The sequence below is a fragment of the Pygocentrus nattereri genome, chromosome 22, assembly GCF_015220715.1.
Source record: "Pygocentrus nattereri isolate fPygNat1 chromosome 22, fPygNat1.pri, whole genome shotgun sequence".
In the NCBI taxonomy this organism is placed as follows: domain Eukaryota; kingdom Metazoa; phylum Chordata; class Actinopteri; order Characiformes; family Serrasalmidae; genus Pygocentrus; species Pygocentrus nattereri.
In genome coordinates this window covers 7,383,500-7,396,290 of record NC_051232.1, presented here as the reverse complement: position 1 = coordinate 7,396,290, position 12,791 = coordinate 7,383,500, and the positions used below count along the sequence as shown (strand labels likewise).

Here is a 12,791-nt window from a genome sequence, read left to right as displayed (position 1 = left end):
CTGCCCAGGTGAGGCCTGAACCCCAGTCTACAGCGTAGAAGGCAGAGGTGTTAACCACTACACTAACCAACCACTACCCACTACACTATACCAACCACTACCCACTACACTACACCAACCACTACCCACCACACTACACCAACCACTACCCACTACACTACACCAACCACTACCCACTACACTACACCAACCACTACCCACTACACCAACCACGACCCACTACACTAACCAACCACTACCCACCACACTACACTAACCACTACCCACCACACTACACCAACCACTACCCACTACACTACACCAACCACTACCCACTACACTATACCAACCACTACCTAGTACACTACACCAACTACTACCCACTACACTACACCAACCACTAACCACTACACTACACCAATTGCTTATCATTTGTATATTTGAGCCTGAAATGTTTCTGTCATCAGTTGCAGGCTACTAAGTCTTGAAAGCTAGCAAGAAGATAGCTAAATAGCCAATTTAGGCTTGCAATTCAGTCGTTGCATACAATCACCAAAAACGACTGTTCATTTGTATTTATTTGCATGAGTAAGACTTCTCAGATAAACTGCTGACTGTGACAGCGTTGACCACCACTCAATCCATGCTGACTAGACCTTTTCGTTTTCTGGCTATGTTTAAAATAGAATTCAGGCCAGAAGGTGGCTCCTACTGCTGTAACTATCTGACATACTTTTGGCCATTATTTCTTAGCTAAACTAGCCACTTAGCTTCAGTCTAAAACTAAGGAAGCAAACTTTGGACGCTAAACATGTCCGGCTGATGGACTACACATGGGACACAATGAGGAAAACTGGGTAAAATTTGATGTTTCACCAAACGATTCTCGTAACACCGCTGCAAGTTTACATTGCAGACTCCAGGCTGTTCCAGCCATCGGGCTTTTGTAAACCATCTTTGTGCCTCACTGTAGCGCTCCCTGTGATTTGCGAGGTGTGGTTTGGAGCAGCCTTTTCGCTTGTTCCTTTGCCACGAGGGCATTAAGCAGTAAAAGGCGCCAGATTCATTTCGTGGCTCTGGCAACATCAATCAGATTTGCGGCAAACCCTTTATCCTGGGCGAGTGCGTGAGGCCTCTATTAACTCAATTACTGGGAAGCAGTGTCTGAACACAATCACACCCCCCCACACACACATCAATTCTCAGCCTAACTCACTCACACACTCACAAAATCAATCCCCTAACTGGTGCGCCCGCACACACATGCACGCACAGCAGGGCTGAAATTAGCCTGGGTCCACACACAGGGGGTCTCACAGAGGCCCGACATGCCCCCCCCCAGCTATCGGTGTGTTTGTGCAATCTGGAGATGGTAAACATCACCGCTGGAGCCTCGTACGCTCTGCAAATCTCCACCGCCTTGGGCCAGCGGCGTCAGGAAGAGACGGAAAAAGAGAAGGAGCGGAGACAGGGACAAAATCTCGGGAGTAACAATTTTGGGTTAGCAGAGAGGCTAATCTTATCTCTGGTGCGCGGGTACAAATTAGCAAGCTTTTTCCTGACGCAGGAAAAGCGAGCTTCTACATGGTTTTCGAGGGCGGCATTTATTCCCCTTAAATACATGCGCAGGCAGACTAAATATAACACGAGCACAGCCACAGGTCCCCATGTGGAGGAGAAGGGGAGCCACAGATGTGAGGCTAACGCTAACGAGATGCTAAAGTTGAACCAAACAGGGAGTTTCGTTTAAGCGCATTCCTTCCCACACATCCCACCCCCCGCCGCCGCACGTATAACTTCAGGAATGGGAAGGCAAGAGAAATAAACAGACAAAGGAGGCAGGAATGGCAAAAAAGCCTACACCTACAGCGAGAGTTTGCTGGATTTGGACACTTTTACGCCTTAGCTTAAATGTAGCGGCCCTGACAGGGCACGTCTGGTGGCTGCCCTTCACTTAGCGATTAGCATCCAGTCAGCACTGTGTTATCCGTGTAAGCAATTTCTTCTGGTTTATGTCACTGTAAGGCACAGTATTACCTACGGAAACGGATAATGGTACAAATGATCAAAATATTCAGCATCCAGTTGGCGTTCTGTTGGTCTCTGGCGCTGTGCAGACACTGATTTCTATAAAAACGGACAAGCAAAATTTAGCCTTCAAGATGCTTAACGACGTACTTTTCAGATTTTTCTTCAGAAATACAGACAGGCGCTGCACTGTACATTTATCCCAAGCTTTAGTTTAAGACTTGTGATCTTCCATTGCATTTTGGGCAGCCTCATAACTCCAAAACAAACAGAGCAGACTTTGGAAAACCAAAGGTTTGGGTTAAAGTGACTACATGTGGGGTGAGAGAGAAACTATAAATTTGATGTATTGTGCTCAGGCTGATTTTAACAGCCTCTGGCATTCACACCATCGTTTGTTAGTTTGTTCCCATTTTAATGACCCATTTTAGGCGACTTTTTAAAGCAGTTCTGAGGTTTTAATTCTGTCAGTCTGCGCTAACTGAACAGCGCTGAGCTGAATGCCAAATGACCATCTCTTGAGACCTAGTGCACCATTAAAGACGGAAAAGAAAAGCTGTATGTTGCTTAGCGTCTATCAAAAATGATATAATTGGTGACCTGGCTTGCCAAGTTTTTACAGTTATAGTACCATAAGCAGCTGCTGTAGTGCTTTTTTCAATTATTTTTTTATTCACAGTTCAGTTACAGGTGCCAATAATATCACATCACAATCAAATACCAAGGGGCTACCCATTCATCTTGCATGGTGAGACTGATTCCTTATTTGAAATGTAATCTCTAGGCCACTCATCGTACCTTTAGGACCTCCTCTACCGTTCCCAGCACCTTCAGTTTAGACCCCGGTCTAATCTCTGTCCCAAAGGGAGCTGTTCTACCCTCAGGCATATTTACTTTGCCACCAGCCCTGGCTGTGATCCAGAACAATGGAGCTCAGTGTAAGACAGCCCAAACCCTGACAGCACTCATAGATCACTGAGGTCACCGAGGGCGGAAGACCAGGTCAGGTGCTCCTGGTGACCTGCATCTTTTTGGGTTAAAGGAGGTGCCGGCCAGACTACTACTCAAGTGTCACGCCTATCTAAATATATCGAGGTCAGATATGTAAGTGGGCGGCCCACAAATTTGAGCTCACCTAAGGAGTTCAGTTTCTAAACTAAGCCAGTTATGAACAAACTCCAACTATTGTTATTATAATTTTACACGCTGTGATTGAGATGTATTACAAGCGCACTGGTGAATCAACTATTTGGCATAATTAAAGATGAGCGTGCTATGTTTCAAAATCAAGATATTTTGTTGGATTGCATGGATACCTAATTTCTGAAGCAAGATTTTGGCCTAAAATTCACTCTTTGTATACATTCATAGATGAAAGCTGTTGTAAGGCAAGACGCTACTCAAAGAAAGCTTACTTTTTCCTATTTTTCTATATGTATATATAAATAAAACTCAATATACAGGTTCACTGGTCATTTTCAATAGCAAATCGCCATGTTTGAGCTGTAAACAGCACAAACCCCAGCTCCTGTCACCGACACTGTAAAGACAATCCCAGTTAGTAAGCGTCTTTACGATAAAACGTTTCATGTCAAACCATCCTGAAAAACTTTACATCTCAACGACCGAAAAAAGAGAAACATTTGTGGAACAATGAATATTCCAAAGCATGAAACTATAGCCTTATCCTTACGCACTGAGCTTTTGAGAAGCATCAGAGATCTTTTATTGGTTGCAATCAAAATGCATAAATGATAAGCTCCCTAGGAGGACCTTTGTGGAGAGCTGGCAAATTTGGCAGAAAAACACTGACACTGGTGAAAGATACCAAACAATGTTGGACTGAAGAAGAGTTAACGTTCCAGGCAAGCTTAATCATGTTTTTGCAGACTGGATTTGCAGCCAAGTTTAAACCAATCTCAGCTGAGTATTAAATTGGATCAAAGAAGCAATTTTGCATGAGTTGCTTTATTCTTCTCCCTGTCTCACTAGTCTGGGACCAGTTACACCCTCCTCTTCTCCAAAACAGAGAAAGACACTCTGAACAAAAGAGGTGCAAATGATCAATAATGTCACATCATCTGAATGAGACCAAGCACAATCTCCATAATACTGGGGCGAACACAATGACTGGCAGATGGTCCTGCAGGGGAAGAACCCCACACCAGCGCATCCTGTCATGCTAAATTTACCAGCACAGAAAGTGAGATTTCCCTACAGGGCTGCCTAACAGCCACAGCTAATTTATCCACCTTAATAAAGTGCCTCGCTCCACCTTCAACTAAATGAATGCTTAACTTAATACATACCTTTTCATAAACTTTTCAAAACACGATGTACTGCAGAAGTCTGGACCACAGAGTGCATGCATGCTAAAAAGCTTATGTTTTATGTATGACATTTTCATGGGCCCATTTGTACATTAATTATGTATGCTGCGGTACAGAAATATATTTTCGGAAAAAGGCAAAAGCCCACATTAAGCCACAAATTAGAAATTCAGTACATATTAAAGAGGAGGGCTGGCTGTATGCAGTAAACGTAGAGCTTGGAAGACTGGGTGGCAGTGTTGCTCCAAGTCAAGTGACCGTTGGAATTCCAGACTGCTTATTTTAAGCTTTTTTTGGCACAGGTGCTTGCATGGACCATGGCCAACTGAGAGAGGTATTAGTACTCTCTTTGTGTGGTGGTAATGAGGCCAGATCTTGACTTTTGCCACAGAAATGGGTTTTGGTTCAAACAGCAAAAGCTCCTCTATGCAAACTTACAGAGTAGACCAATGAACTCCAACAAGCGTTGGCCCAGATACCTAAATCATATGTGCAGTTTGAAAGTATGTGGAGTATGGAGGAGGAAAAGAAGAAGAAAAAAAACTGAAGGAAAAAGGTAGGTGGGAATGGGGGGCTGAGGGAGAGAGTTGGCAAGAAGGCGGGGGAAGTGCACAGCAGTTCTCTTAAAACCAAGGCAACTAGCTTGGAATGTTTACAGCCTGTCTGAGAGACAGCTGCTCCATCTGTTCCTGCCATCAATTCTGGCTCTTTACACCTAGAAACCAAATGATGCTACTCAGCAAATTCCTGCAGTCAACACCAACCTGAATGTGCACCTGACCAACAATGAGCTAGAAAAAATTCCAGTCCCTCCGCACACAAAATCTACTCGCTAACACCACAGATGCACATTCCGCTGTATCACCGCTCAGATTCATGCATAGGCGATTTGTTTCATAAAATATTCATGGCTAGACAAAATAAAGACTCACTCACACCCTCCTTCCACATTCCACATTTGAGCTAGACCTGAACAGCAGAGAAAAACATCTATTCAGAGCAAAGCAACCACAGCAAAGCAACTCACCGGTTTCTTCATCGATGGCGAAGATCCCCAGACCAGATCCATCCCGAATGGAGTAGCGGATCTCCCCATCTGTGCCTTTGTCCTCATCCTGAGCCGTGACTTTCATGACCGATGTTCCAATTGGCACATCCTCTTTGATAAATCCCTTATCCACGAATGATGGGAACCACGGACGATACAGGTTCTCATTTACGTCCACCACTTCCACCTCAATGTGACAGGTTGAGGACAAGGAAATTGGTTTGCCTTTGTCCTTAGCTTTCGCAACAAGACTGTAAACCTGCTTTTTCTCATAATCCAGATTCTGCACGATTCGCACTGCGCCACTCAGTTTGTCCACTTCAAATTTTCCCTCACCATTGTCCACAAGACTGTATCGTATCTGACTTGATGGCCCAACATCAGGATCATGAGCTTCCAGCCACATTATAACAGTACCGATAGGTAGGTCCTCACGGACCTTTACTCGATAACTAGGGGGAATAAATTTTGGTGGATTGTCATTGACATCTTCCAGAGTGATTTTAAGTGACACAGTGGTTACCAGTTGAGGCTCAACAGTAGCCTGGTCACGGGCTGCTATCCTAAGCACAAATCCGGACTGAACCTCGCGATCTAACGGCTTTTTGACTGTAACAACTCCAGTCTCCTCATCAATGGCAAACTGATCAGTGTCTGCCAATATAGAGTATCTGATAACACCGTTTTCTCCAAGATCCTTATCTTTAGCTTCAACTTGAATGATCTCAGCGCCCACAGCTGTGTTCTCACTTATTTCCAATGAATATGAGTCTTGCAGAAACTGTGGGCTGTTGTCGTTAGCATCTGTGACCTTGACATCCAGCAGGCGTGATGACGACTTCTGAGGTAGTCCGAGATCGTACACAGTAACATTGAGTGTATAGTGATCGGCTGTTTCTCTGTCAAGTGGAGCAAACACTTTCAGCCAACCATCATCCATATCAACAACAAACCGGCTCTCCGTGTCGCCACCTGATATAACATAAACGAGTTTCCCATTGAAACCACTGTCTGAGTCTGAAGCACTCAAGTGCACAATCCGAGCACCAACCGGCAGGTCCTCCTTCACCTCGACCACACTGGGGAAGGAGTCTGCAAACTGGGGCGCAACTCGGTTGATAGCATGAATGTCTAAAAAGTTCTCATCTGGTTCCCCTTGGTTGTGGATCTTGCTGCCTTGCAGCAGCTTTTCCGCCAGCATAGTGGCTACGCCAGTGTCAACACATTTGACCTGAACTGGTTTACGCGCCGTTATGACAGTTATGTTCAAGAACATTGGCAGAGTCTCATGTTCTCCATCACTGGCAGTGATTTGCAAGCTGTGGAAGGACAACTTTGCCGCCTCACCCTCGCTAAGGGACTGCTTCAGAGATAGCACACCCGAGTTGGGGTTCAGCTCAAACAGATTCAGGTCATTGCCGGCTTTTATCACATACCTGACCAGCTGAAGCTCATCGGCATCAATTGCTGACACGGTTGTGATCTGTTCTCCGGTGCCATGGTCTCTAGGAATGGTCACTTCACAGTCCACATTTTCGAAGAGGGGCTTGTTGTCGTTCAGATTGTTGAGGGTGATCATGACCTGTGTTTCCACCTCACGGCGAAAAGGTTCACCCCAATCTGATGCTCGCACACGTAAATTATAAATCCTTGGCATCAATTCATAATCTAGTTGTTCTGAGGTGCTGATGACACCAGAGAAGTAGTCGATAACAAAAGGCTGGGGGTTTACATTAGCTATGCTATATGTAACATAACCATTCTCTCCACTGTCTAAATCAGTGGCTTTCACTGTTAGCACACTAGTGTCTATGGGCATGTTTTCATCAACACTGGCTTTATAAGATGACTGCTCAAACTCTGGAGCATTGTTGTTCACATCAATTACGTCGATGATAACTTTAGTGGCTACTTTTTTGTCACTAGTAATGATGTCTAGTTCATATCGGGGCAAATAGTCAGCATGGATGGGGCCAGCTGTGGTGATTAAGCCAGTGTCGGGGTTGATTGCAAAGTGACTTTTGTCTAATTTTTGTTTGAAAGCATACTTTAACTGGGGATACTTTGGCACAGCTGTGACCATCACAACAGGTGTGTGCAGTGGAGCAAATTCACTTACATTCACCCTGTAAACAGCTTGCTCGAATTTAGGAGGCCCTACTTTAAACTGTGGGGACGTAATATGGATGACTTTAGCAGAGGAAAACTGTGGTGGGCTACCTTTGTCCTTAGCTTGCAGAGTGAGATTGTATCCGTAAGGCTGACTATCCCAGTCAACGTCCTTCACTGCTTTAATTCTGTATTCCTTACTACCAGGACTGGTCCTCATAGCTCTAAACTGCTGTAAAGGGTCTCCTGCTACCACGCTAAGCGATGCTATCTCACCATTAGCACCCTGGTCATCATCCTCGACAGTCACTATGGCGTAAGTAGGGTCTTTCTCAGCATCCGAAGGCGCAAGGGTAACAGCAGTGATGAGAGGAGCATGCTCATTAGCCTGCTCCACTCGTACCGTGAGTTTAGCCATGCTACTAAACCCACTGCTTCCGTACAGTTTCATACCACGATCTACTGCCAAGATCTCCAGCTCATACTGCTTCGTCTCTGAGTAATCTAGCTTCCCGGTAAGTGTAACCACACCGCTCGTGGGGTGGACAGCAAACATGTCGGTCCACTCTCTAAAGCTATAGTAGTATTCTCCGTTCGTACCGATGTCAGCATCCGTCGCTGTAACCTTGGCTATGCTGGTGCGGATCGCTGTGTTCTCTGGCAGGGACACGCTGTAAGACGTGGGAGAAAACAGCGGTCGAAGATCATTGGTGTCCAGTACCTGAACCCTGACCCGTGTCCGGGCCTCTGCGTTGGAGTTCCTTTCCACAGCTTTGACTGCAAGCAAATAGTGGTCTCGCACTTCCCGATTAAGAATGGCACTGCTGCCTCCTTTGGTCCTTATCCGCAAAAAGCTAAAGTCTCCCAACTGATATTCCTCGGCTTTGAAAAGGTTCTCGTTGTCGCCCGACACAATTTTGTACCTTATTTCCCAAGAGGGGTCCGTGATGTAGATGCCCATTTTAACCTGGCTTTCCAAGTAGGTCTTAGCAGCAGAGTTCTCAAAGATGGTCGCATTGTAAGAAGGATGAGTGAAGTGTGGGAGAGACGCGGTGTCCAGCCCTTGGCTCTGAGCACAGCCGCACAGGAGCAGCAGCTGCACCAGCAGCAGTGAAGTCACCCGGTTCTGCATGGTTGCAGAGAGCTCTTCACCAAACCACCTGCAGAACAGAAGAGGAGATGGATGAGAAATCCACTCTTATTTGCTTGTTAACACCAATATAGTTTTCTTGCACCAAAACAAACAGCTAGAGTTATTAAAAGTAATGAATTCAATCAAAAAAGCTGTGATATGAACTTGGTGTATTGAGGGGTGGCCGGTTGTAGAAAATAAGACCAGATGGTCAAGCAAGCGGTACAATCACACGGTACAATCAATCGCTCAACATTCGTAAAACGTTCCAGCCAATGCAGTGAATGTTAATGGCAGATCCAGCCTAGTGGCAGCATTGGTTTCCTCCCTGTCTGCGCTTGCAGCCTTGGTAGACTCAACAGACGCCGCAGAGGAACACAGTGTGAGCGATTACCAGCAGTGAACTCTGGGAGGATGGTAGCATTTGTCTTAGATATACACAAATACACACATTCCTCCAGCCGCTGTGGGTATAAGCTGTTCTGGGATTCTTAATCTTCAGACATTGTTTAGCTTGGAACTCCAAGCTCCCCAGAGATATGGGTTCAAAGTCATTACACAGAAATAAATGAGGTCCATAAATTCAACTACAGCAACACATTCTACACGTTCTTACACTAATTAAAGATAGCGGACTGCATGCGACGCACCAAAAACCTTTCAGCTGTTCTGAGAGGTGGACACCAAGTAATTTGACATGAATTCTTGAAATGATGATAGAAACCAATGGGAGCAATGCCTGTGACATAAATCTGGCTATTTTACTTCCCAAAACGACCAGGCTTGTAGCTTTTTCATACCGATAGTGGTAAAGCAGTGGTATATCAGGGGGAAATAAAGGCTTTCTTTGGATGCATTTTGCCTTATAAAGCCCTGCATGTACCACTACAGCATGAAAAACACCCTGTAGGCTAAAACCATTGAAAAAGCACTTTCATAACCCTTGTTTCCCATGAGTAAGCATGTAGACCCACTAACATCTTCAGACGTCTGGTTCCTACCACAACCAGTGTGAACAATCCTGACTCGTAAGCTTCTCTGGAACAGGGCGCTTTACACCGAAACACCCTGAATGACTTAGTTTACATCTCAGTTAATTTAATTACACGTAATTACTGTTTAAATCTGCGGAACTCCACTTTTAGTGTTCGGGTTGGTCTGCAGGTAACTAGTAATAACAGGTATGAAGCTCAACAACATGCATATTCCTTCCTCGTGCTGGGAAATCATCAGAAACAGCACTGAAGCTCCGGCCTAACAAAGCAGATCTAGCTATCCGAGTAAGAAAGCACAAGCTCAGTCTAGATCATTGGGAAGAGGGTCTTTTCTGGGACCCCTGGTAGACCGGTCCATCTGAAACGGACAGCATATGGTAATTCAGCGACCTATTCGTTAACCCACAATGCTTTTCAGGCAATTTATGTCCCCTTGCTTTATCACACCACTGATCAAGACACCAAGCCGAGCCTGTAAAACTTCCTCCACCCCAGCTGCCTTGGAGAAAACCGGGCTGCCTCAAACTTGTGAACGCAATCGAGGCGCAAACCGCAGGAACAAAGCGCTGTTTGAGCGCAGACCCACTTCTGAAAGTACAGGTCGGTGACAAAAGCTGCGCCCCCATCCCCCTCCACCCCCCCCCCCTCACCCTCGGCCTCGCGGGCCAGATGCATGGGGGCACTGCGCACGAGCCAACAATAAACTCGGCCCAAACCAACCCGGACCGGACTTTAACTGGTCCGCGAGCTACGGGGCGACCCTAAAGCGGCAGATCAAACACTTTGCCCGCTCGGTCCGCTGCACGGTGATCAAGACGGGACCAGAACACGAGATACTTCCACAGAGCCCGAGATAATGGGCTCACATCACACGCACCCAGGAGCGGCACTGATAATAACAGCAGCGATATTAGTGATAATAACGGCTTTGATTTCACCGGCAACTTAATAGGAAAGTTCTCGGGAGTCGGAGCGGCCGAGAAAAGCTCGCGCCCCCAAACTTCGCCCCCCCCTTCCACTCAAACCTGAAACACCCAGACGAGTCCAGGAGGCGAGGAAACCGCGCGGCCGCACCTTTCCCGGCTCTACCGTCCCTCCGTCGGCTGGTTACAAGTTCCACATCTCCGCATCGCACCGTCCCGCAGCTCTCCGCGCGCACACTGACCCAACTCACGCGCAGTTCGCCTCTCCGCGCGAGCGCACCGCCCCCCTCTCTCACACACTCTCTCTCTCTCTCTCTCTCTCTCTCTCTCTCTCTCTCTCTCTCATGATATCACTCCGCTCCTTCTCCGGATCTACTTCCCGCTGGTATGAGAGCGAGGCGGCGAGGCAGCGAGGCAGCCAGCCGCGCAGCGCGGAGGGATCTTTAGGTGCCCTGTCTGAGCCCGGCAGCGGATAAGGCAGTGATTTAGTTGCCGAGACCGGGCAACTCGACGTTAAATCAGGTCGAAAACACGACTCGGAGAAAACCTGCGCCTTTAAGCCACGCGAGAAGTTGGTGTGTAAAGCGAGGCCACAGCGTGGCGAGGCAGGGCCGCGTCCCAACTTCACACGCGGAGCCGGCGGCGCACTACTTTCGCCACCCGGTGTTCAGGGAGTTAGTGTTGGTATGCGGTTAGTGTGCGGCCCAGTAGGCGATGGAGATGAATGGTGAAGACGGGCTGAGCGGCGAGGGCTGCAGTGCGCCGGTGCGCAGGTAGGGGGCGCTAAAGCTGCAGCTCTGACTGATGGGATACACGCAAGAGCGCAGTGTGGAGTCGAGAGCGGAGCAGGGGATAGAAAAAACAGTAGGAAAGCAGGAGGATGGCAGTCCTACAGCAGCTCTACTACTACCACTATCACTAATAATCACAATAATAATAATAATAATAATAATAATATCACTATTAATAATAATAGCAGTGATGATTTTCTTGCTGCAATGGCATGTTATTATTACTGTAATTTAGAATAATAGCCTATTATTAGCTGCAATAGTAGTGGTACTAAGAGTGCTGTTATTATTAGTAATAGTGGTACTATATTACTAATGATGACGATGCTTATTATTATTAGTAGTAGTATTATTATTATTATTAGTATTTCAATTATTATTAATGCAGTGGTAATAATGGATGTGTTATTACATATCATGTAATATATTTAAATGCATTCTATTACAATTTATTATTACATTATTTATTCTATAACAACAACAGCGCTAATTACAGCAATAACAATTATTAGTGTAAATAATATAATACATAATTAATAATTATAACAGTTATAGTGGTGCAGTTATTAACAGTGTAGTACTAGTAAACATGTCATTATTATTATTATTATTATTATTATTATTATTATTACTGCGTTCTTGGTGTTAACTTAACTCCCCTATTCGCGCGCTCTCCACTCACCACACGCACGGCGGTCCGCGCGCCGCTTCAAACTTCCGCTCAGATGAATCCCGCGCGCATCCCTCCGCTCGAGCAGCCGGTGGGAAACAAAGAGCGACGGAGCCTCACGGAGTCCGAGTGCACGGCGTGGGAATCGCAGTCTCGCCGCTCATCATCGCCGTCTCGCAGATCCGCTGCGGTCCCTTGCGCCTCCGTCTGCGCTGCGCGAGCCTCACTATCAGTGGAGGAGGGTGGGGAAGGGGAAAAAACACTCGCACACAAATAACGGGGGGTCCTGACGTCACCGCTCTTACTCCATCCCTCACTCGGTCCTAGGAAGTTGAGGTGTCCTTGCTTGAGTGCGCGCACCCACCGTACCACGCGAGCGACCCCAGGGTGCTGGCATTTGGTGGTGGGAGGGGTGGGGGGGAGGGGTGCATGTGGAGGGGGGCGTTTGGGACCTCTACAGTCTCTGCAAAGAGGTTGCAGGACCACAAACTCAAAACAAAGTACTTATACAAACTGAATACCGGCGGTGGTGTGCGCAGGTGTGCGATTCATGACTGAGTGTGCAGTTCAGGATGCACAGCAATTGTAACCGTGGTAACCTAAAATAACCCCGTGGCAACAGGCTTTTTTGATATACTACGTAAGCTTTTATTTTCTGGCAGGAGTTTTTGAACCGATGTAAGTTATCAGATTACAGTGGTGATGCAGCGTTCGCCTGATTTGCTAAGGAGAGGTTCATTTGCATAAGAAATTGCATGGTTCGTATTAAAGGTCTCCATTTGCATG

General features: G+C 46.5%; 1 protein-coding gene across 11 annotated transcripts in view; it reads right to left on the bottom strand.

Moving 5' to 3' along the window:
* fat1a (FAT atypical cadherin 1a) overlaps nt 1-12,247 on the bottom strand; it is a 138,640-nt gene extending 126,393 nt beyond the window's left edge. For 7 of the 11 annotated variants that reach the window (XR_001858964.2, XR_005129362.1, XM_037532832.1 and 4 more), the window contains exons 1-2: nt 10,647-10,802; nt 5,365-8,654 (exon numbers count right to left, since the gene is read on the bottom strand). Coding sequence is in view for 9 of the 11 variants with exons in the window: in XM_037532832.1 (XP_037388729.1) it covers nt 5,365-8,626 (3,262 nt within the window). In the remaining 2 variants the exon portion in view is untranslated. Of the gene's footprint in view, nt 1-5,364; nt 8,655-10,646; nt 10,819-12,017 lie in introns of those variants that run through there. The other 4 variants (XM_017721359.2, XM_017721362.2, XM_037532833.1 and 1 more) reach the window with 3 other exon arrangements.
* Between the last annotated feature and the right edge of the window lie 544 nt (nt 12,248-12,791).